We start from the raw sequence: 24537 nt of genomic DNA, 5'->3' as shown, positions 1-24537 counted from the left end.
TATCAGACAAGACCTGAAGGATTAAGGAAAACTAGGAAAGGAAATTATGTTGCAACATATTGTGGGAGGAAAAACAATTCCGTTAATTGTCAAAGAAATGGTAACTTCATATTGAAAGATTTCTTTCAGGAATACATTGTAAGGTAAATAAGGTATTGACAAGTACAGGTATTGAGCCAGAAAACAGCTTAATAAGGAGAGGGCTAATAGAGTGGAAATTATCCAGTCAAAAGTGTATTGTAAATGCTATATTTCTCATCTGTGCAGTACTCGGAAGAACAGGGAAAACCCTGTTTACCAAAGACTCGATCTTCATCCTTTGAAAGAAGTTGGTGGAATATTGTTATAAATTTCCCCAGTCACAAGAGTAAGTTCTGTCCTAAACAAGTAGTTTAGCTAAATTAGAAGAAATTCTTTCAGTCTTGGTTTTGCATTTGGTTACTCCTGTGGGCAAGTTCTTCACCTTGTAATTATGCTATAATTAGAACAAACCAGACAATATGCCTATGCTGTCATATCATCATTGTGTTGTTTTTAAACATATTTTGAGAACTCTAAATGGCTTGTGATACTTCTTTCCTCTCACTTTGTCTTATTGTAACCTTTACTGGAAATGACCCCCTTTGAAAAATCACATAGATGCCCCAAACAGCACCATGTATACTGAAACGCAAATTAGGCAGAAATTGGGAGCTGAAGTGTAGAAAATAATCCATAAAAATTATATATATTTTTTAAATCTATTAAAAATTAAAACTAAAAAATGACCCCAATAAAACAATCCATCCCAACCAGGCAAGGTTTCTCCTACTCTGCATTTCTAACACTGCTATCTTTTTAGTAGCGTTTCCCATCTCATCCTCCAACAAACTTTGGATTCACAATTAAATGTTCCTCTGCGTAATTACAGATTTGGGAGATATGCTCAGACTGAACCAAGCAGAGCGCACACCACTGAGCTCATAACCATGCCAGGTGAGGATGTTGGTGCCTGCCTTTATAGACTAAGCAGTAGGTGGAAAGCAGAAGAGCTGAGCTGTAAGCTTTTCTTTGCATCTTCCCTTTCAGAAGACTATCTGAATCCCCATATCAGAGACATGGCCAGGTATGTGTTTTGTGGTGTGTTCTGTGCTGTCTGTGAAAAATGTGGGTAGGAAATATTGCAAGTTCATAAGGACTATACAATGAGCAATTGTGTAAAGAGAAAGTGTATGGGTTTTTTTTTTTTTTTAATTTTCTCTGTGTGTGCACATCCACTGATGAGGGTACTCCCAGTGGATCCTGGCCCTTACAGTAGGTATTAAACCAGCATTTAATAGCTTTATTTTACAATAGTTTTGCTCATGAGTAACTATTTAAACTTGACTGTTAAAAATGTTCACTTGCAGTTTTCATTCCTTGCAAATTAAAACATTTGTGGTCTCCTCCATACTAATTATTTATTCTTTTTTTTTATGTGCATAAACCCATGAGGCACAAAAAAATTGCTGGGCCAGAGTTAACTGAAGTTGACTATTAATGACAGCTAATGGATATGAGAAGTAAACTACTGTAGAATCCTTTATGTATAGGCTTTTTTGGAGCTTACTTAAAATGACTGAGTTAGAGCTAAATTCTATTCCAACTGAACTGTTAGGAATTTTGTTATTCACTTTAGCCAGGCCAGTTTTTAATTTCTTTTGCTTCACCACAATCTACTATCTGCCGCCTCAGGCGAGGAACACATATGGGCATCCGTGGAAGTGTACAATCTCCATAAACAGTTGGCTTGCACCTGGGAAGGCAAGAGGAAACCCATCAATTTTATCAGAAGCCTTTGCTTGCAAGTGGACAAATAGGAAGAGACAAAAACCTGATATTTTGTTACTGCCTTTCCCTCTCTTGTCACCATTAATATAAACCTTTTTAGAGTCTGATTCTTTGTAGCTTTGTCCCTTGGCCCCAGTGATTCCCAATAAATAACACAAGTCATTGATGAGCTGAACAGCATCTTCAAAACAAAGTCACTATTATTGATGCTCCAAAGACAGAAATGGGGACAGAGACACACTTGAAGACATTTGTCCTGCCATAGTGCCTCCATTGATAGTTTGATTAAAGAGAAATAGGTCATAGGAATTCTTCTTTCAGGAGAGATTTTAAAAAAACATTTATAATCAGTTATAACTAAAGTACCAGTTCACAGAAACAAACTCCTCCGCTCGTTCTCATCCCTGAGGTTTGTCTGATGTGAAATCTTCAGATCAATATCTTCTTTTCAAAACACCTTCCTCCTTCTGTAGTGGTAGACTGCAGGAGGGGTTTTCAAACATTGTATGTTAAGATGAGCGGAATCTATTCTGAATTGTGGGTTTTTTCTTGAGGGTCCAGGTGTTTCTACTAGTGAGTGTTAGGAATACTAAATTAATCCAGTTGTAGCCTTCTGGTTTAATCTGTTCTTGCATCTATCTATATTTTACATAGTCCTGATATGGTCTGTAATATATTATTGTCCAAGATATGTTAGATATTGCACAAAAACATGAGATGACACATTTTGTACCCTGAAGAACTTACTCTTGAACTTGTAAGAAAGTTAGATGTAGTAATCTTTCATTTTATTTCTAAAATAGCCACCAGAGGAGTTATGCTAGAGTGGGTGGAACTCCTGAGGAGATTAGAATGGAGCAAAGCAATTCCTGTCTCAAAATATTGCTGAGTTTTTGTCAGGTGTTTCTATCCTGCAGTGGGAAGATAACATCTCAGCAATGTAGACCTGTCAGTCCTGATTCTTGTAGTAAGCCTGGGTAGAATATTTACCATCAGGTGCTATATCACATAGTTTATAAGTATTTGAAAGAGAATAAGAAAAGAATGAGTGGTAGTTTAGCCTACATGGGTACTGCAGGCAGCTGCAATGAACTTACCTTTAGTTATGTTAACTAAGAAAGTATAGATCCAGAAAGTACTGGAGATGGGAAAATGAGATAATTTTGAGGTTTTTTTGTAGGGAAAAGGAATAGACTGAGTAATGAGTAACCAATAAATGTGGGGTTTTTTCCTTTTTTGGATCAAGATAAGATGCCTTCATATCCAATCACTTTGTATAAAGTAAGATGATAGAACATTTTGAGTTACTCTGTCCTTGAACCTATTTTTACGGAGAAATTTCTAACTGCAAATGTCCAAATCCTTTTATAAACACAGCTGCTGAACTGGAATACCTTAGGGAATATTTTCCTTTAGTAGTCAGTGTTCCTATTTGAAGTTTCTTTGAAATAAGCTTTACTTTAGTTCTTATTTATCTACCTTTCCTGTCTTACAGTTGTTTTTGTTCTTTAATAACTTAATTAATCGTTTCCATAAATCTCATTCACTGTAGCAAGTTCTTCATATCCCATCGGTATTGCTTTTTTTTTTTTTTTTTTTTTAATCATGATAATGTATATGAACAAGTCAAGTAAAATTCTTCTCATCTGTTGTGATGAAAACCTGGTCTCTTTGGGATAGGTTACTTGAAGTTTTGTGCTTTCCCAGGTAGTGCTTGTAAGTTAACAGAACCTCTACTTAAGGAAAAAAAAAAAAAAAAAGATATCCCAGCCTGTAAATTTGACTTCAGCATTATATAATGTTTAAGCACAGAGATGTTGAAAAAGGGGACAAAAATTTGCCTGGATTTTTTAAAAGGTAGGTTGTATCAGACTAATATATTTCCAGTGATAAGGTAACTGACTATTTTAACACAAGGTTGAGGCAGTGGATCTGCTTTCTATCAGTCTGAGCAAACCATTTGGTGGGTGAGAAATTGCCAAAAGGGAAGACAACAGTGGGTACCATAAAATCATGAACAGGGAGAGTACAGCAGTGTTTTTGAATAATCAGTGATCTTCAAGATCAATACCATTTAATGTTTTAACTAGTCTATTTTGTGCTAAATAACTAGTTTGAGAAATATTGTCAATGCTAGGAAGAACCTCGTAATTCTGCAAAATAATTGGGTAATATAGAAGACAAGAAGTGATCTTATGGTCTGGAGTTACAGAAAAGTTGCTTAATACTGCAAAGCACAAAAAACATTCATTTGCAGATGAAATGCAGCAATGGGGTCTACAAATGAAGAACTGAAGGAGGCTGGGTACTAGGGCAAGGCATTTATTCCTAACATAAACTACTTGACTTTTAAAGGATTTGGATTAAATTAAAAGCTTTATCAGATTTCTCAAATTGCTGTTCATTTGAAATCCATGTAAAATATCACTAGCCATTATCACAGAATCTTTATTCCTAAATCTATTCTCTTCCTTTACAGCAGTTTTCTTGTCTTTAAAGAACTTTCATGTTGTGTACTAGTGACTTAAGGAAACTGCGCTGTGCTTTTGTCACCTATTCAGAGATAGTGTGCGTGACCAGAAAATGTCTTCAAGGCTTGTAGTTTGCAAATCCCACTGTTACAAGTTGCAAAATAATCTTGTAAAGTTGTTGGGATGGACCATGTCTGATGTTAGGTAGCAACAAGTAATCAGACAACACTGATGTCCCCTACGTAAAGGCATGGAATGTTTTGCATTTGTAAATTATTGAGAAGCTGTTTCTTTTGTTTGTTTAGGCTCATGCTTTTGTTAGTGTCATTGTTAGTTTATCAAGGAAGAGCGTGAACTGAGTAGAATAGCAACTGTTCTGTTGTGCTCACAGTTGTGATCATCAGTACCAATTCAATGTGGGCAAATGTGAAGTCTCACACCTGGGTTGGAATAACCCTGTGCAACTGGTTAGGAGGCAGCTTTGCAGAAAAGGATCTGGGGTTTTTGGTAGACAACAAGCTTGAATATGAATCACAGGAGAGCAACTGCATGCTGGGCTTTATCAGCAAGAGTGTAGAGAAATTATTCTTCCCATCTGTTCAGCAACTGTGAAACTACATTTGGAGTACTGTGTCCAGTTTTGGGTCCTCCAATACCAGAAAGTTACTGACACACTAGAGCAGATCTAGTGGCCAGTCACTAGAATGGTTAGGGGACTCAAGTGCAAAGAGTACAAGCAGAGGATGAGGGAACTGTTTATCCTGGAGAAGAGACCTTTGTGCTGTCTACAACTACTTTATGAGTGATTGAGACAACAGAACCAGAGTCAGCTTGGGGGTGCACAGTGATAGGAAGAGGCAACAAATACAAATTACAGCACAGGAAATTCCAATAAAGTACATGGGTTGTGGGTTTTTTTCCTCTGTATGAGAGAGGTTGAATATCAAAACAGGCTCCCAGAGAGGATTGTGTAATCTCCGTCCTTGGAGATATTCAACACTTTACCAGACAAAGTGCTGAGCAACCTGATCTATGTGGACCTGTTTTGAGCAGGAAGTTAGAGTAGATGACCTCCAGGAGTTACCTTCTAACCTGAATTATTTGATGACACTGTTTTGTTTTGTGTGCTGGAATGCCAATTGAAGCTTCTTACTCTCTTCTGCAGTGGTGTTCTTCCTTACAGTTATGCAAGCTTTTTAAGTCCACTTCTCAGAGGGGTGTCTGCCTTCCCTATGATTCAGTATGACATAGGTGATCCTGGCAATCTCTGATATCTTTGCTAAGGTTTAATTCTGGGTCTTCCAGCAGAGTTTCTTCAAGGATTTTTGCTGCAGATCCCAATCATGATACAATTTCTTATCAGGGACATGGTTAACGCCTCAAAATTGCTTTTTGCAGACTTTCTGTATTTTCACCTTCTTTTTGTCCTCTCTGCTTCACGTTTCTCATGTTTCATATTTCATGGAGTGTATCACCTCAGGTTCTGTGGTTAGCTTGTTCTTGGATTAGTTGAAAATAATAATAAAACATCCTCAGAAGCAGTTTGAGAGAAATAAAGCTACTTCAACTCTTGGCTGTTCTGTTGGAATGTGTTTCTTACAGCTTAAGAAAAGGGTTGTAAAAAGATTTTTTTTATGTCTGTTACATATTTCAGCAGTCATCTGACTTTTAATTGGTCTGTTTCTTTAGTCTTGGTATCTTTTTACTTTGTTTTACTCTTTGAACTTCACAAATTACAGCAGTCATGTAGAAGCAGGGAATGACAGAGGCCTGGTTTAGTCAAGTTTTCTGACTTAAATATGTGAATAAAGTAACAGCTGATTGTAGAGCATCCTAAAGATACATTTCCCCACAGACATCATTAGAATTAAATTTGAATGAGAAAATATATGATCTGAAGGCAAAAATAAATGCAACTGATCCAAAAATGTCCCTTTTTCAGACTAAGAATGGGAAAACCCATTTTCAAATTTATGAGGTTATAATGAATCGTAAATACGTCTTTTTGTCTCTCATGGGGATATATGTACCATTTTGGTTAACAGCTTGATTTTAGTCACTCCTAGGCAGGAGTCCAACTGTAATTTAACTAGATTTTCCATCTTTATACTGTTTAAGGGAAGCAATTCCTTAGGGAAACTAATAAAAGAAGGCAGAATTGCTTAGAGATAGATGCAATACTATTTACATCAGGCAAGATGTAAGCAGAAGTGCAAAGGAAGCATTAATAGCATTTTGAAAGGCACTGATAAATTTTAATCTGGAATAATATGTGTAACTGACCATCAAACATCAAGAAGGTTGAACTCATGCTGAGTAGGAAGATGTTCTAGGAATGAAGAGTCTATTCAATAAAAATACACTAAAGACACTTGGCTGTGCATGGTGAACGCTAAGAAGCTAAATGACTGTCATCCATAAAAATATCACAGAAGAGAGAAATTCCAGGGTGGGATCTGGGTTACTGAGAATAAAAAATAGAGCAGGTAAAAGACTGTTGAGTGAAGCAGGTTTCTGCCTACAAAAGCAGCAAGATAAAAAATATTCCAGTATGACAAGTGGTGATAAAACCCCTTCCTTGTTCCATTATCTTTTCCTCATCTGAATAATTTAAAAATAAAAGCATATGAAACATTTCCTGAAGTATGAAGGACAGGGACTTGATCACCCAGGAAACCTTTTCCATTTGAGTTTGGAACTTCTACTTCAGTTCCTACATAGTGTCCATGGCTTACTGTGTTACCGTGTAAGCTGCTTGTAGGTAGGATAACCACGTTTTCAAATCACTGTCTGTTCTTCTATTTACTGCAGCTAAAGGTAAGCTACAGAAGACTTCCAATGAATTATCATTAGCATAGTAATTAGGTGCCTTAGTTGTTACTGATTTGCTGCTTATTATTGGGAAACTGCCAAGGTATCCATAAACTCCCCTAAAATAAATAATAATTAAAAAAAAACTAAAAACAAACAAACAAAAACACATACACAGAAAAAAAAAAAAAAACACAAAACCAAAAAACCCACTGAAAACAGTAAGCCACATTAGACTTGCCTCATCCCTCTGATGTAAAGAGATTGAATGATGACAATTTCAGCAGCAGTACTTAAAAAGTCTGTCCCAGAATATTGTGTACTGTCAGTGGAGATTTTGAGAGGCTCATGCTGCTGCTTCCTCATGCAGTAATTCCTAGGAGTTTACCAAAGATGGATCCCACTGTGTTTCTCACTGCTGTTAGAGTAACAAGGAGTCCCACTAATGAAGAGCTTTCAGTCTACCTAGGCAAATCAGACATGGTGGAGGAACAGGACAAAATGCACAGAACTGTGTCTTGCAGATTTAATAACAATACTGTTTTCTGCCAATTAAGTCGTTTGGAAGAGATTTAATGAGTAGAAGACTAACTGGAAGGAGCAAAAGCAAAGAGGTCATCTAGGATGTAATACACAGAAGAGAGGGGCAAGGGTAGGAGGAGCCAGGGGAATGGAAGAGCTCAAATTAGAAAATAAGAGCAAAAGATTTTTAAAAAAGGAGGAAAAAGAAAGATGACATATGGTTGGAGCAAGCTGTTCTGATGCAGAGAATGCCCAGGAAAAAAATACAGGAGTCAGCCTGTAGTCTTTAGAAAGCCTAATTATCCCTACGAAAGGACTGTGCTGACTCCACTCTCTGGTTCTTCCTACCGTTTATTTTCTCAAGAGCAAGGAGAAAGAAAATCTCCCAGGAGTGAACAGTTCATTCAGAATGATGCATTTTGAGCACTTACTAGTAAAGTTTAAGTTTCATTGTATAAAACATCATCAAAATGAAGGGTAACTGTGAAAGAAATTCTCTTTGTTCCCTGTCACAAAGTGCTGGAATGAATGCCTGAGCATCTGGGAAAAAGACGAGGGAAGGATTTTATGAGAAATAAGGGAAATAAAGAATGAAGTTATGGTAGTCATAGAGAAGCTTTGATGGGAGAAACTTGTTATGCTACCTGATGTTTGTCAAGGCATATGTGAGATCTTGAAGTGCTGTTGTGACCTCAAATAAATTTCAGCCATATGCAAATATTGATACGGCATCCTTCTTCATTGGTGTATTTGTTTAATAAGATCACAACACAAGCTGTTTTCCCTTCATTGTCTTGAAACACTGTTGTGAAATCAAAGTCTAAGAGAAATTTATTCTGGCACATGCTAAGTTGCTGAAAAGTTTTGTAGCATGTTTTAGATGTGACAAGGGCAGAGGTGTGTCACAGCCAAATCTTAGAGCTTCTTGTCATGGCTCTTCATACCTTAACAATATATATGAGGAACAGATGGCAATTTCCATTCTTACTCTGCGTCCATTAAATAGATTTCACACATATCCCCAAGGCTTTTATCTGTGGTACACGAAGAGAGCCATGAGCAGAACACTGCAATGATTGACCTCTGTATTCTTGTGCCTTTTTGTATGTGAAATTCAGCTACAGTGTACTCTGAAATGAATGATGATTAGTGTCTAGAGACACTGTTGCTTTCTGTGACATAAAAGTGCCTCAGCATTTCATTTAAGAACAATTTTTGAGTATTTCAAACAAGTTCAGTGAAATAGGATTTACTTGAAAAATAATGAATTTGTTTCCGATCAAACTAGAGGGATTATCCCATTAAAAAAGGGTGCAGATCAAAGTTCTGACAGCAAGCAAAGAATTGCAAGAATCTGAAAACATGGAGTATGATGCCTTTTCTATTGATTATGAATTTTGAAATGTCAGCTCCCATGAGAATATGCGGAAACTCAGATGAGCGCTGTGCTGATTTGGTTCAAATAATATCTTTTTGACATCTCTAGTGGCCTTGTCAAACAATCCAGGCACATTTTTGCATTACATTGAATAGTAAATGTATTTATCTGAGTGCTGAACTTTTAGGTTAGTATGAAAATTGTGGTACATTTCAGTTCTGATTACTATTTAGACAGCATAGTGGTACTTCAAGAGCTGCTGATATAGGCTGGATTTAGATACTTATGATCCAATGCTCATCAGTTCTTGCAAGATTTCACCTGAAGTGAAATGATTAAATAAGACAATTGAATGTTTCTTAAAATGAAACTTCATTCTGTCTCTTGGAAACTCAGATGTAGGTGTTACCATTGCAGCCCTTCCCTCTAGCAAATAATTCTTTCCTTCCTCATGGAATAGGGCACTAATTGTCACAGATGAAGATAGGAAATCCTGGACCATAAACTGTAGGATTTTCATTGGGTAGTGTATTGGTTTTCTGGTCAAACCAGCCTTAATTAAGTCTGTGGCTAATTAATGTTAATTCCTGGTATTAAGTTGGGTTCTTCTCTCTTCATGGGACAAATTCATATACAAAATTGAAATTAGGAGTAGTACAGGACTGCTATCATTTAGATTTTATTTTTATTATGTTTTTACACTTGCCTTTATTAAATATAGGTATACTTATTTCTGGTTTGATGGTTTGGCTGCTCAGCTTGATGCTGTATTTTTCCTTGGGTCATGTTGATAAACTTCTTATCCCAATCAGAAACCATGAGATATTTATAAATATTCCTATAATTATTCCATAAAACATATATCTGTTCTGACATACTAGATTTTTACCTGTTTGGTCTGTATGTAAACGAATGGTTGCAGAGGATAAATTATACTGAGAAATTTGGAATTGTGACTATACTGAAGTCCAGAGGACCAAACTCCACATCCTATTTGGTCAGTAAATTAACAGTCAGTTAAAGTCAATTCAGTAAATTAAAGATTTCTTTGGTCCACTGCATTCTTATGATGTTAATTCTGCCCGGTAGAGAGAGATTTCAGGATCTCAGCTGGTAATACCTGTTAGTGATTGATAGTTTTCAGCTTTATTTTGCTTACTTATGACTGGACTTTAGTAACCAGTTATATTAATTTGCTTTATAAATAATTCAAAAATATCTAAGTTATCCAGGTATTTTTCAACAGGTGTGCTAATGCTGTGGGTCAGACTTAACATTAACAGAGCTAGAAACCTAAAGCAAAGTACCTGAAGCAAAACCACACATTATTTTTATTTCAGAAGGGTCTGTACACTTATTTTGTCTATCCCCTTCACTTGCATTCTGGATTTTTTTTTTCTTCCTTTATGAGGGATTTGTTATTGAGTCTTAATGATGATAAATAATATTATACAATGAAATCAGCAACCTTCATTTCAGCATCCTATTTATGTAGCAAGAGGCAGTTGATGAGGATTATTTTGGTATGAACCTGAATATGTAATAGTGGAGGGAAAAGATCAGTATTGAGCTGGACTGACCTGCATAACTCAAGGAAATGCTTAAATCTGAATCAACCATATGAGAAGTCCTAAGAAAATAAATAAGGCTCCTTAAAGGCTCAGTGCTAAGCTGCACTGTATTTACCTGTTTTTTTGAACTGAGGCAAATATCAATCATGTGAGTAGAAATAAAGGAAGATCTTTACTGTTTATTATTTATTCTCTCTTGTAGGGTTTTTTTTCCTCCCCATGTCTGTGCTTATTTTTCATTTTATACTTTATATGACTGCTATCTTGGTTCCAGTATTAAAATGGTCACAGCAGGCTAGATTGAATTTCTGACTGAGGTTCAGACTTGCTTTGGCACAAGGGAAATACTGTCCACAGTAGGTTGAAGTGACATTGTAAAACATCTGGTCAATTCTTTCCCTCTTTTGCATGTAGTTTTGCCTTTGAGAACTGAAAGTTGCATCTGAAATACAACAGTGTAAATTTAATTTTATCACCTAAAGTATGTTGAATTAGAAACTATTCACAGGTTTAAGCCTTAGATGACTTGTGGTTTTGTATAGTGGGTCCCTCTTTTGAAACTTTTATGTCTATGGTATATTACAACACAAATGTTGTGTTCCTCGTCACTTGAGGCAAGGTGAAATGACATGATGTTATTTTTGGTATGTTCTTTCTGAAGATGATAGTACGAGAGAGAGGGAATCATCTTTTTCTTACATAATAATCCATGAGGCAGTCCAAAGAGAAGAGGTGTTCCTGGAGTGCTTCTAGTTATTTATTCTGTAGGCCCAGAGAATTGTGTCTAATCAAGTGGTAAAAACCAATATTGTTCTACTGACATAACTGCTGACTAAAATTCTTATTTTTTTATATATTTTACCAACCAAGAATCTGGCACGTAAAATTTGCCAAGCTTAATGGATGCATTGTGCTTGTCTGCACGCTATATTTGGCTTGTAGGCATTGTGATGAGTGGGCACAAAAACAATTATGTGGGAATAGCAATGACAAAGTGATCTCCAAGTTGATTATGGAAAATATGAAAAGGCCAAGTGGTAAGTAGTTAAAATATGTGGTGGTATATAGTTAGCATACTTCAGTTGCTTCTGTGGACCAATAAGAAAAATTGAAATGAGACTGTGCAAAGAAGGGGCAGCCATAGAAAGGGAAAGCTGAAAGGCAACTTCTAATTTTAGGCATTATCTGAAGTGCTTTAGTGAACACTTGAAGTTTGCAGGGCTGTTTATTCTCACTCTTGTGCCACAGCCACCTCCAGCAGACACATGTTAAATAAGATCAGGCCACTTACTTGCCTGCAGGAGCCTGGGACTTCTGAGTCCAGTCACAGACGGTATTCACAGAATTTAGGCCACTGGTTAGGAGAGCTGTCAAACTGTTTGCAGTAGGCGCAGGACGACTTAACTGGCTCTAGCTACCTGTCACTTAGCAAATTATCTGCATGTCTTGCATTTGTAATGTAAAATGCTGTGGTCCTTTCTTGTGTCAGTGTGCCCTGGTGGCATCCACGCTGGCCCAGGTGAGCCCTGACTGACTGCTGTGATGAAGACCAGGACCCCAGTACCAGTATGTGCCTCCTTGGCTTGAGGCAGCATGGCTAGAAGGAATGCTGCTTTGCTGCACCCTGTAGCTGTAGCTCTATTTCACTGTATGCCCCAACACAACAGTCCAGTAGTCTCATCTACATGCACACCATCAACCCTGTTAAACCACTCCCCTTTTATCCCACTAGGCTGCAATTCACATGTCCAGGGACAAGGAAGTTAGGAAATCTCCTTTAGAACATCTAGCTGGACTTCCTATACAACAGGTTTTTACCTTTTTACCCTCATGACTGGTTACCAGATTCTGAATACAAAGACAATCAAGAGATGAGTAATCTTCCTTCAGTACAGAGACTGGAGCTATGTGTCTCTAAAATACCTGCACAGTTTGATTCTTAAAGTAACGTGTTGATATGCTCATTGCAGTGTTTTATCATTGAGTGCATGGAGTCAAGTCGTGTTGAATATATGTATTCATCAGGGAGGCTTTGAGAGCAGCTTTTCAGTTTAAACATCACGATGGTCTGCTCTATCACATACTCAGAAGTGTTCAGACAAAGCTCTGCACCTGGAGGTCAATGCTGCATGTCTGCAGAAAAATATATTTAATATCGTAAATCTGAATTTATCTGCATTCCCTGCAGATTTAATTCAAAACATAGTCTTAAACCAAGCATTCAGCATCCCAAGATTTTCTCTCTGGAGATCAAAGTCTTCATAACTAAAATTGAAAAAGCAGACAAGTAAATGTCAGCAAAGAGCTTTTGTAGTGTGCATGTATTCAGGAGCACACACATGTACAAATGCACATACATGTGCCTTACCCATTGTGATAGTCAGTGTTAGAGGACTGTTACAGACCTTGTGATATTCTCAGTTAGATGCAAATAATCTTGGTGCTTTTGAATACTTAGTTTGAGTTCACAGTCCATTTTAAATTCAGTCCTATCTGCTCTCCATTTCAGTTTTAACCATTGTGTTCTGTCATGAATTTACTTTCATCGGTCAGACATATTTTAAATAAAATTGAAATCAAGAGCTAGCAGATTTTGTAACTTCTCATACTGGAAGAATTAGATATAATTAAATAATAATTGCAGATTAAATAATACATGTAATGCACAGTTGAATTTTTCTTTACTAGATATATCATGTAGCTATTCAAATATACTGCATACCTTCATGCTCTGCAGTCTGATCTCAAGTAGAATTGATCTTCCAAATCCTTACCACTGACTGTAAGGGGAATATCTAAATATATTGGTAAGTTGTGCTGCTCTTTCTTTTTTTTTTTTTTTTAAGACACTTCTTCCACTTCTCTGAACCCAGAGAAGAGAGACAAAGAGAGTTTGTTCTGAATGTTTTTGAAATAGTAATTATACTCTGTCTAGAAGGATATTTCTTAATTTCTTTCAGAATCAAGAGCAGGCGCCTTGGTTCTTTTGAGGAGCTAAAGAGAAGATAGTCTTGGCCAGCATGACAGCTAATGAGTAGAATTTAGAGAAGAGTGGTAGGAGTGATATGATGAAGAAGGGAGTGGAAGGCTTGAAGGTAACATGTTGAAAGCCTCAACAGCACTGGTCTGAGAAAGGTGGTAGGTTTTGAACAGATATTAAGACTCTGGGGAATATAACAAAGGAGGAGCTGAAACTCAGTAAGGACCTATGGTCTTTCAGGGAAGGGGTTGGTGGTTCCTGGGCTTCTGGATTAAGAAAGAGAGAGGGATCACAAGAAGGTATCTTTAATTAGGATCCTGGTGTAGGGGCACATCTGATACACCTTTCCCAGTCTTTTTTTTTTTTTTTTTCTTTTCTTTCTTTTTTTCCTCTCCCTTGTATGAAATACAGCAGCCTTGTGACAAGGATGGCCTTTGCTCATCTTTCATTTCTTTATCATCTCATAGAGATTATTCCAGTGTTTTCTTATCACGTTTCCTCCCTTTAATGTTGAGTAAATTCAGATGCTGTAGAGACACTCAAGTGCATATGACCTGGATTTTCTTTAGTGTATGACTCTGGATTGAGACAAACCAGAGTGAATAATGTTGTACAGCTTATCATTCTTATATGGTGTGAAGTTTGAATTAGCAAAAGAACTTTCCTTTTATACGTATATAATTGTTACAGCTAAACTTTTCAGCAGACAAGGCTATAAATTTTTGCCAATAACTCCAAGGTTATTCAAGAGACAGACATACAGCCTTTGCTTGTTTTCACTGCCCTAGACCTCTTTCTACTCTAATTAACCCAGATGCTAAATTAAGAGTATCTCTGTTTCCTTCAGAGGAAAAATTTGATGTGAGATCAGATACAAACCTTTTGTTTTCTGACCAAAGAAGTGTCGAAGAAGAATCCTTAGCCTGGGACAGAATTCACTTGGCATTGCTAAATGCAAGTCATGTAGCTGAGCTCAGAAGAGTCTTATTATTGAGGTCAAGGTCTATTCTTTGGTAGGCATTAAATACCATTATATTGCTCACCACATTTCTGTTAGCTTGAATCTCAGCTTTGACCCTTGTCTCTCTCTATAACTTCACAGAAATCATTACTTTCAGGTTTCTCAGTCTGAGGTAGGTTAGAGAATATTCAGCTATATAGCTGAGCAGGCTAGCCTATATTTGCATTAATCAGATAAAATACTTAGAGTACCAGGAAATCAGGGAAGGGAAGGACATCTCATCCAACAGGTGTAAGGTTATCTGCTAATGATTTTGAGTGTAGAAAAAGTCTGTTTTAATCACCATGCCAAATTTGTTTTGTTTTGCTTTGTCAATATGTCATTTTTGCAGAATAAATTATGTCGCAGTGTCTGATCTTCCTCAAGCTCTGTGAATGACCTTCTCTTCTGGAAGATTTTGTGATAGCATATTTTAAATACCTCTTTTGTGGGTCATATCAGAACAAAAATAAGAGCTAAATTTAGCTTTTATTGATGGAATTGGGGCTTGCAAACTCAAACTTTTGCACAGAAGGTTTAACAAAACTCTTCTTGACTAAGCAGTGGAACTTTGTGCCAAAGAAAAAGAGAAGATGATGAAGGTAAAATCACTTAGTTTAAAAACTTGATGATTGACATTTTTTTTAAACTTCTGAGCTTGGTGTTGTGTTTTTGAGTGGGTAGAGAAATATACTGGGGGGGTTTTGGCAGAAACAGTTCATTATTAAAGGGAAGTCTAAAACTCTGAAAACAACATTTTAACTAGTGCCCTAGCTAGATGAAGCGTCTTTGTCTACTAAAGAACACAAAGTACATACTATTTGGTTAAACAAAAGACTGGGAAATATATTAGCAGATGATATCTGTTCTGAGTAACAGTTTCGCTAACTGGAATGCATTTGGCCTCTATGACATAATCAAACCCAAATTATAAAATGGCAGGAGCTGTGTAGTCATATTCCTTATTTAGTGCTATTGGTGTAGCCTGCTGAGCTGTATGCAGATTGAAAAGTTGGGAACTGATCTCCTAGTGAAGAGGAAGTTCAGCCCAACAGTCAGGACAAACTTCCTTACCAAGAAGCACATTGTCCCTGACGAGAGCCCTTTCTTAAAAGGGAGATGAATTTCCTTTGGCCCAGCAAATTTGCCTTGCTACTTTATTTGAAAAAGTAAATGGTTTTAGACTGTGGAACAGGAGGAACAGCCAAACTTTTTTGCATATCTTGATGGTATCAGTACCCAAATGTATCTATAAAGCAATGACCAACATCCACAGGTCTTCCTGCATTACACTTTAAGGTTTAGCTTCCAGCAACTTCTGGAATCTGGGTTTATAATAGAGATACAGCATTTTCCCCTACTTTGGACCTAAGTAACATGAAGTCTATGCATCAGAAATAAGCATGTATGTGTTTGACTGGAGAAAGGCCATGATCTCAAATATAGCATGTTAAGCTTCTTGAACTTGAAGATACTGGAGATATTCAAAGCCTGACTGGGCAATATCCTGAGAAACCTGCTGTCATTGACCCTGCTTCGTCAGTTGAGGTTGAGCTACATATTCTCCAGGTCATCTCAGCCCTTCTGTGACTCTGTGACTATGTTACCTTTTTGGCAGCTTTCAACTTGCTAAAGATAGAACTAAGAAGAATGGAAGTTAAACTAATGCTTTCCAGTGAGACAGCAGTTCAGTACAGCCAATGGGAAACACCACTACAGCCCACTGGAAGTGACCATGATAGATTCAATCCTATCAGTTATTTTGTGGGCTCCTGTATATTCATTTGCATAGGTTCAACCAGAAAACAATGTATATGTCAGACAATATTCTAATTTTGAGAAATTTTGGTCACATCTTGTGTTAAGGGAATGATGTACACTTTCAAATTCGAGCTAAATCAGAACCACTTTTGATAGATTATTTTTTGAATAATCATTTGATACTAAGAATATCTTTGGATAATATTCTAAATAACTCTCTCCTGTATCTACATGTGATTGGGTAGGGGATGGAGGAGGCCAGAAAGACATAGATTAATTTCTCATTTTGTCACTAGATTGTTGGGGTTGTTTTATGTCCTTGTAGAGATCACTTTATCTTCTGTGCTTCAATTTCTTGCTCTTCGAAGGTGCCATCCTACAGCTCTCTATAAAACAGCTCTGGGAACATGGAAATTGCTAAGAGTTGCAATATTATTAGTAATGTTAAGTTTTGAAAAATAACTAACCGGACTTTTGAGGGATCTAACAAAAGTTTTGTTAAGTTCTGTAACAGGAATTAGATGAAGCAGAAATAAGTCTAAAACCTTGACTTAGAGTAAAATAGTTTCTTTTTTAAAAGTATGCCATTATTAATAAGGGCACTAATTTTTTAGGGTATTAGTTATTTTGAAAAGTTTGTAAATAATGTAGAATGTTTTAGAATAAAGCATACTTCGAAAACATTAAAAAAATCAAATTGTGTTTTTATCCTTTTACAGTTAATTTACCGGTGTTGCAACTCGCTGCTGTAATGCAGTTAAGTTTAACGTTAATGAATAGAATAGTGTGTTCAAAATATGTTGTGGAGAACATTATTACATTATTAATAGTTATAGTTTAGCGATATTGTCTGATAAATTTTAGGGAATAAGAGAACTTACTTAAATGTTTAATGAAAGGAGGAGCTGTGCTTGTGGTTTTTTTTTTTTTGGGGGGGGGGGTCCGGGGTGGGTGGAATTTTTGCCAGGCCAGGAAAGTAAGAATGACATAATTACCACAGGTTAACTTTATCACAGTTCTTGCTGGGTTTTCTTCACACTGTTAAGAGCACTAATTTTCAGTCTTTTAATGGGTTAACTTCACAAACATGCTTGATATTCTGACATAGATGCAAAAGTTTCCATGTGGCCTTGTAGGATTAACTGAATTAATTGAAGATACTGCACTAATCTGTTCTTCTAACAGTCAAAAAGTGTACAATTCTCATTTACACTACAGGTTTGTATTAATGATTTACTTCGAAAAAGTTTACAAATTGTATTGCTGGAGTTGATAATGCTATTAATAAGTACAGAAATGGACTGAAAATACTTGATGTACTTGTATACAACAAAAAGGAGTATTCTCCAACTCCCTACTACAGCTTTCCTAAATCTGGTTTGTATGATTCACAGTAAAAGTGGCAGATGTTGGGGGCACTTATAGAAGTACCACTTGAATAAGTTGAAAATTTCAACAGTTTACCTAAAGACAGAATTGGGAAACTTGTGTGAGCTTTCCAAAAAGAACAGGAAATTAAAAAGGCATAATTATTCTTTTCTTAACCACTGTATCCCAGTTAGACCCTTGTACAGGTAAACAAAAGCAGAAAAATTATGTAGCTTAAGAGCAGTCAAAAAGGAAGGATTCATTTATAGAGACTGCAGTGTAATAAAATGTCAGCTGTAAAAGCAGACCGAAGAGAATGCCAGGCAGTGTACGTCTTGCCATATTGCTTAGAGAGAAGATGAAATTAAATGCATAGATGAGAGTGGCAAAGCAAGAAGAAATTTTTTAATTCTTCCCATCCTCACCTTAAGGAGTGATTCCCGCCTACTGTGTTATAAGAAATAAGTTTTTCCATGTTTTAGCTAATTTTTCAGAGCTTCAAAAGCTTAATTGGCTTTGCTGCATTAACAGTAGGTCATTTCCGCATTTGATCGTTTTGGGAAATGCAGAGTATGGCAGTCAGAAACTTCAGAGTGAGTTGCAGGGTGGCTGAGAGCCTCTGGGAGCAGATGTTGAACCACGGGCCCAGAACCTGACATTTTTTACAATTTGGAATTCTTTACTAAAGAAAAGTGCTTTTGTTAAGTGGTTATTTTTTCCCTTATCTATTCTCAGGGTTGCTCTTGTGGAAAATATTCCTGAAGGGATCAACTATTCAGACAGTGCACCATCCCATTTGTCTCTTTTCCAAGGCTGGATGAATTTGCTTAATATGGCTGAAAAATCTGTTGACATAGTATCTTCCCAGTGGGACCTCAATCACAGTCATCCATCAGCATGCCAGGTATGTTCTAGCCTAACAAAAGGGGGGGACTTTAACAATCTGTTCTTGTTGTTTCACTATTAATTTTTTAGAACTATACAGCTCTTCCCTGTAGCAGACCTATATGTTTGGGTAGTCTAAAAAAAACATTTTCTTATGGGGATTTTCCTGACAATACAATAGTTTTCTGAGAGTGATGGCACACTTGGACTAGATAATACACCCAACACATATTCATATCGCTTCCATCTTAAGAAAGGATATAATTTTGTAATTTTAAGAAATCTGGAAAATTGTACCTACTTTAACACATCCGTAATTTGGGAATATCCACAAATCTATACACTTATTTTCTGTTTGAATTATACTTAAAGAACAATATAGTATCAGGTTATTTCTCATAGCTTTTAAAAATTAATTTTGGAGGGAATGGTGTTCAAGACTTCTGCAATTAAGAGCAATAGGAAAAAAACATAAATCAAAGTGAATGAGACAGACATGCGTTACGATGGTGCTGTGCCAACAAACACTTTATTCTTGAAAGAAATACCCATAGAAATATGGTAAGGTCAGGTTTCCACTTAGTGTCACTTGTGAAACTAAGGTATCAAGGAACTGATAGGCTGAGAGTATCTCCTCTTTTCCACAAAATGGATTCCTTGCTGAAAGAAGCCACTCAACTGGCATGAAATGGGGTTAAAATGACGGCCAGGTAATGGTAAGGAATCAACTCTATTATACTATGTCATAAACTCTTCACTTTACTCTCTAGTTCTGTCGATGCTCTGCAGTAAAAAAATGCCTGTTGGTAGATGATAGACAAAGACTGGTATTCCGAGCAACTAAAGATGGTACTGCAAATAGCCTGTGTTTTCAAGTCATGAACTGGATTCTACTTCTTTTGAAAGAGTCCGTAGTCTGGTTGAATGGCATATGTTAACTTTTCTTCAGAATAAATCTGCTGTGTGTCTATTTAAAAGAGTGAAAGTCTGAAGTGAGCAGCCAAATAGAAAATGTAGTGCAAACCCTTCCTTTTAGAATTCTTATAAATATTGGTATATAGTTTGTGAATAAATTTATCGAGTATCAAAATATTGAGATTTTTCACAATGTAATTCTTCAACTAAGTTGTATTTCAATTTCTTGCCTAAGAAACTTCAAACCCATATATTGCCATTCAAGCAGATGAATTCAAAGAGATAGTACCTTAGATGTTTTTAGGATGTGCATGAATTGGTATGTGCATGAATCTTTTAAAAATGTTTTGTCTGAAAAAAATTCAACATGTCATTTGCTTCAAAGTCAGCAGAGCCTACCAAATCCCAGAAGACAAAAATAACAAACTAGAAACTGGGATTTCAGTAGTTAAGCATCAAATCCATTCACTGTTCCACATTCTCATGCAAAGTAAAAACTGTAAGATATTGCTGAATGTCAGAGAAGGGAAATGAAGAAGAGACATGTAAGAAGTGGATTTGCTCCTTCATTGCCAAATGCACTGTTAAAGCCAGAAAAATTAAACATTTTTCATAATATTATATTCTAGTTATCTATTTCTGCCTGCTAGTAGTCTTACAAAAGTGAGTAATTACTTCTGTTTAAAGGTAATTAATATTCCAGTCTTTTCCTCATTTGTACAGCAGTGTGGGCTGAATAGCTGATAGATCTTTCTGTCAAGCTTGTCAACTTATGCTAAAACACTATACTGCTATTGGCCAGTCTAATTACTAAAGAAATTGCCAAGAGGCGGCAAATCACTGCCCCAGAGAATGTACACAAAGTTTAGTGTGTGAAAGGAAAAGGGAGAAAAGTGGTATCATTACATCTGCTTTCTCCACTTGCAAAATGGAAGTGAAATTTCATAGGAGCTTCAATAATTGTAATCTAGTAATTTTCTGAAGTGTAGGTAGGATGTTCTCAGCTCTTTACAATTTGAGTTTAGGGAAATTTGCCTCAAAATAGCAGAAGCATTATGAAAGGCAAGGGGGTGAGAAACAAAACTTCAGGTAGTATGGTGCTTAGTTAGTAAGTTTTAGTCATTCCTTGAATGATACTTGTTTTATCAGAAACCAAGGACAGAACCATTTTCCATATGGACCCACATCCTGTTCTATAACTACCAATTTTCATTTTATGAATATTCAAGGGATATTGCAAAGCAAGGTTCTCCACAAGAGCACTTCAACAAGCATGAATTTTTGAAGGAGAAAAGCTGAGTAGGCTAGATTGCTTTTTCTTAATTATTTACAAAGCTTAGCTAGGTTCTCTGTATATATGTTTGTAAAGTTATATATATATACACACACACATATATGTCCACTATATGTATTGAAGAAGAATACAGCAGAAAATTCTGCAATTTTATGTACATATGTGCATATACATACATGCCCAATATGAATATCATCCATATTTATAGATACTGTCCATTTTGTCCAAATGTATATTGGACAAATATATATATGTATACACGTGCATATATAAAATTGCAGAGCTTCCTGCTGTATTTTCTTCATTTTTGTTTGTGGGTATGTTAGTGTCCATGACAGTTACCTGTCTATGTTTTCTTGTTATAAATCTAAATAAAGTATCATTGCTGACTGAGCTGTCCAGGTCACAGCTGCTGTACTCCGCTATCTGGGTTCATGAATCTTGCTAAATTGGAGTCTCCAAATGCAAACACACGATGCTACAGTGTTTTGTGTGTGTCTACAACTTAAGTGGTCAAGTAAACCAATATTTGTTGGGCAAAATACTGAGCGAACTTTCTAAACCTGCTTTTCACATTCAGAAGAAAACCATATGTTTTGGCGACTTTGTGTTGTCGTCTGTGCATTTTTGAGATAGCAGTGTAGTTATCATGTAGAGGCTTTGAGATTTTTGCAGAATGTGAACGTGTGAATCCTCCTGTGGCAATCTGATGTTTAGAAATATCAGAGAACAATGGAAACACAATTTTTGAGGATAGCTTTTTCATTCATTTGCAGTGAAGAGAGAGGTGAATATAAGATCATGCCAACTTTATGGTTTTCACAATTAATTTTCTCTGGCTCATCTCATGTTTAGAAACTTTAATTTAGAGTGACCTTTTATAGTTCCAGCAAGTCCTTCCTCACAAATTTAGTTTTATGTTTCACCAATAAGATTTAATGCCATCATGGCTTATTGGTGTTACCATGCATATGGAACAGTTCTCCCTGGAAAGCTATTTGGATGACCATAAGATGATCAAAGGGTAGATCTGCATCAGATTTTTACAATGATCACATGAAAAATAGATGGTTCTGACTTTACCTCTATTTACCTACCTCTTGTGCAGCTCCCAAATGGCTTGATGGGAGAAGTCTCCCACTCCCTCTGATAATGTTTCATGTAAGCCAGCTGTCCATCTTTGTAAGAAATCTCTAATGATGAGTCAGGTGTCACTCAGATGTGCATTGCCCAAGGATGTTAAGTGTTTTGTTTGGTAGAACAAATGTTAGTGCCAGAGCTTAAGTACCCGTCCTTGACAATTGCTAAAAGACACAGATAAGTACAAAGAAGAGCACATCTCCAAACCTAATGGCTACCATCAGAAATCGGCTACAGTCAACTATGGAGATTGCAGTGTATTTTCTTTGACATAAGCTCATCTTTACCCAAATATCTCTCCTCTTCAGGTGGTGTCATTTCCCTGATACAGCCTGAGGCATAGGAAGAGGGAGAGTTTTTAAAATTAAAGCACATTCTCTCCCTTTTCAATAGCTGTTTTGCTAGAAGAATTTGAGGTGAGCATTTGAGTTTCTCTGTTTTAGATTAAATAGCAGAAGTGAAAGTTAGGATTTCTTGATTTATTTGCTCTGTTGGTTTCTGCTGGCATGCTATAATTTTTAGTGATATTTTATAGATACACCCAGAGGCTTGATTATAGGACAACTATTAGTAGACAGATATTAGAACAAATATTAGTAGAATTACATAGAATAAATTCAGCAGAAAAATCTGGAAGTAGCCGGGTTTGTTTCTGTGGAAAAAAAAAAAATAAATAAGAATCATCTAAACTCCTACAGTTTAGAGTCCTACAGTCTAAATCACTGAAGAGCACAATAATTCAATTTTAGAGTACTTCAATAAATACAGCATTTTCATGTTCATATCTCCCCTGTTTTATTTTTAATGAGGACCACAGGCTGATAAAGACAATAGCAGGCAAGGGAAATCAGCCAGGCTAGAATCAGTCTACGTAGTGACTTTGAAAAAATTGCTTTGGGGGCAATTTCAGGGCCTCTTAGTAATGATAACTTTCTTGATTTTTAAATTCACCAGGTGACTGTGGCAGGTACAGTTGGGATTGATGTTTCAGATGTACAGTGGTTTAAAGCTACTATGAGAATGTCAGTTTGTTCATGTGATAAATTCTTTTTACACACTATTTTGTCACTTTCAGTAGTTTTTTGAAACATCCCAGTGAATAGTATAAGAGAATATTTTATCAGGATAGGCAGATTTCTGGTGGTATTGTTTGTTAAAATGCAGATATGGTGTAAGGTAGCACGCTGCAGTTTCATAGCACTTGGCTTCTACTATTTCTCAGTCCTCACGGGCTGGGTATGTAGAAATGACTCTGATTGCTGTCACACAGTCATGCAGCAGTCTGGTATTGTCTCGCAAAGGGAATGTGGTCTGAGTGACAGCATGAGGGTTTGTTTTCAACAGAAGCATTTCCAATGTGCTGACAGCAGTGACAAAGCTCTTCAGACCTTCTGTCCTGTCTTTTTTCCTTTTCATAGAACAAAATAGTAAAATTGCAAGTAAACATGTCACAAAGTATAGAAACTGCGTTTCAAATTAATATTAATGGTGAAGAAAGCCAGGTACCTCGACAAGGAAGGAAGAATTTCTAATACCCTCCTTTACTATAGTATGAACAGATTTTTAAAGGCAAGTTGTGAATTTTTCATAGTTGTTTAGAGTGTCTAGACTAAGCCTTGGTGAGTGTATGAATGCCTGCTGAGGGATGATGCAGCTAGAGATGAAACGGAGGTCCGGCTCTGGCACCAGGTGGTGTTTTTTGTATAGTGGTATAAACACATATTTGTGGTGAGACTTCTAGTCTTAACCATCACTACTTAGAGAGATGCTTTAAATGTTTTATCAGTTTGAGGTTTTACCATTTATGAACATAATTGGACAAAAAAGGATATTATAAATGTGTGGCTTGTGGTGTCCCTGATGGGAAAAGAGATGTATTTTCAGAGAAGGTATCTTCATTGGAATGCAGGGCTGCACCCCAAGTGACATATTCAGCCATAGGACAGGCCATTCAGCGGGCAGCGTGGCCTGTAAGAGACATCCAGGTGGTCCATCAAGGATGCTGTATGGGTCACATCAGGACATACTAAGAACAGGTAAAACTCAGGAAACAGTGCCATGTTCTTTTTTGTTCAAACTTAATGCAGAAAGTCCAGGCTTGTTTATCAAAGCTTTTGTAAATCATATGTAAATAAATCTTGTGCAGGTAGAAATGCCAATAATGTCCAAAAATAATTACCATGGGGAAAAAAACATAAAGAACCATCCCCTGAAACAATTGATTTTATCAGCTTTAGATGTTAACTTTCTGAGCATTTCTTTAGCAGAACAGTTAATGCATTAATTTGTATTGATAATTCAAATCCTTCTCCATCAAATTTATGAGTGCTTTTTCCATGTTTATCTTTGTATGTTAGAGCTTTCTACTAGGCTTCTAGTCAAAATTAGTTTTTACAGATAACCCAAAGAAAACCAGTGCATGTCTTTTGTCTTTCTACCTAGTAAATTAAATCAACGTATAGAACCTTTCTGAGTAGCAGTTTCTCCATATATATTTATTTAATTCATTGATGTCATGCAAGCCTTTTAGTCCTTGATTTTCCTTGCTCACTTTTTGCAAATATATAACTACTGAAAATGAAAACTGCTGGTGTCTCCAGTCAGTGGACCCAGAAGAAGCAGGTCCAGAGGC

At 36.5% G+C, this 24537-nt stretch overlaps 1 protein-coding gene across 6 annotated transcripts in view; it reads left to right on the top strand.

The window, feature by feature from the left end:
* The window catches only part of PLD5 (phospholipase D family member 5), a 195685-nt gene that overhangs the window by 99920 nt on the left and 71228 nt on the right, over positions 1-24537 (top strand). For all 6 annotated transcript variants that reach the window (XM_033008959.2, XM_033008968.2, XM_033008948.2 and 3 more), the window contains one exon: positions 18407-18575. In XM_033008959.2, coding sequence (XP_032864850.1) covers positions 18407-18575 — 169 coding nt within the window. The remainder of the gene's footprint in view (positions 1-18406; positions 18576-24537) is intronic.

Source organism: Tyto alba, unplaced genomic scaffold (assembly GCF_018691265.1).
Source record: "Tyto alba isolate M040663 unplaced genomic scaffold, T.alba_DEE_v4.0 Super-Scaffold_22, whole genome shotgun sequence".
Lineage (NCBI taxonomy): Eukaryota > Metazoa > Chordata > Aves > Strigiformes > Tytonidae > Tyto > Tyto alba.
The sequence above is the reverse complement of the archived record's forward strand: the minus strand, read 5'-3'. Positions and strand labels throughout refer to the sequence as shown.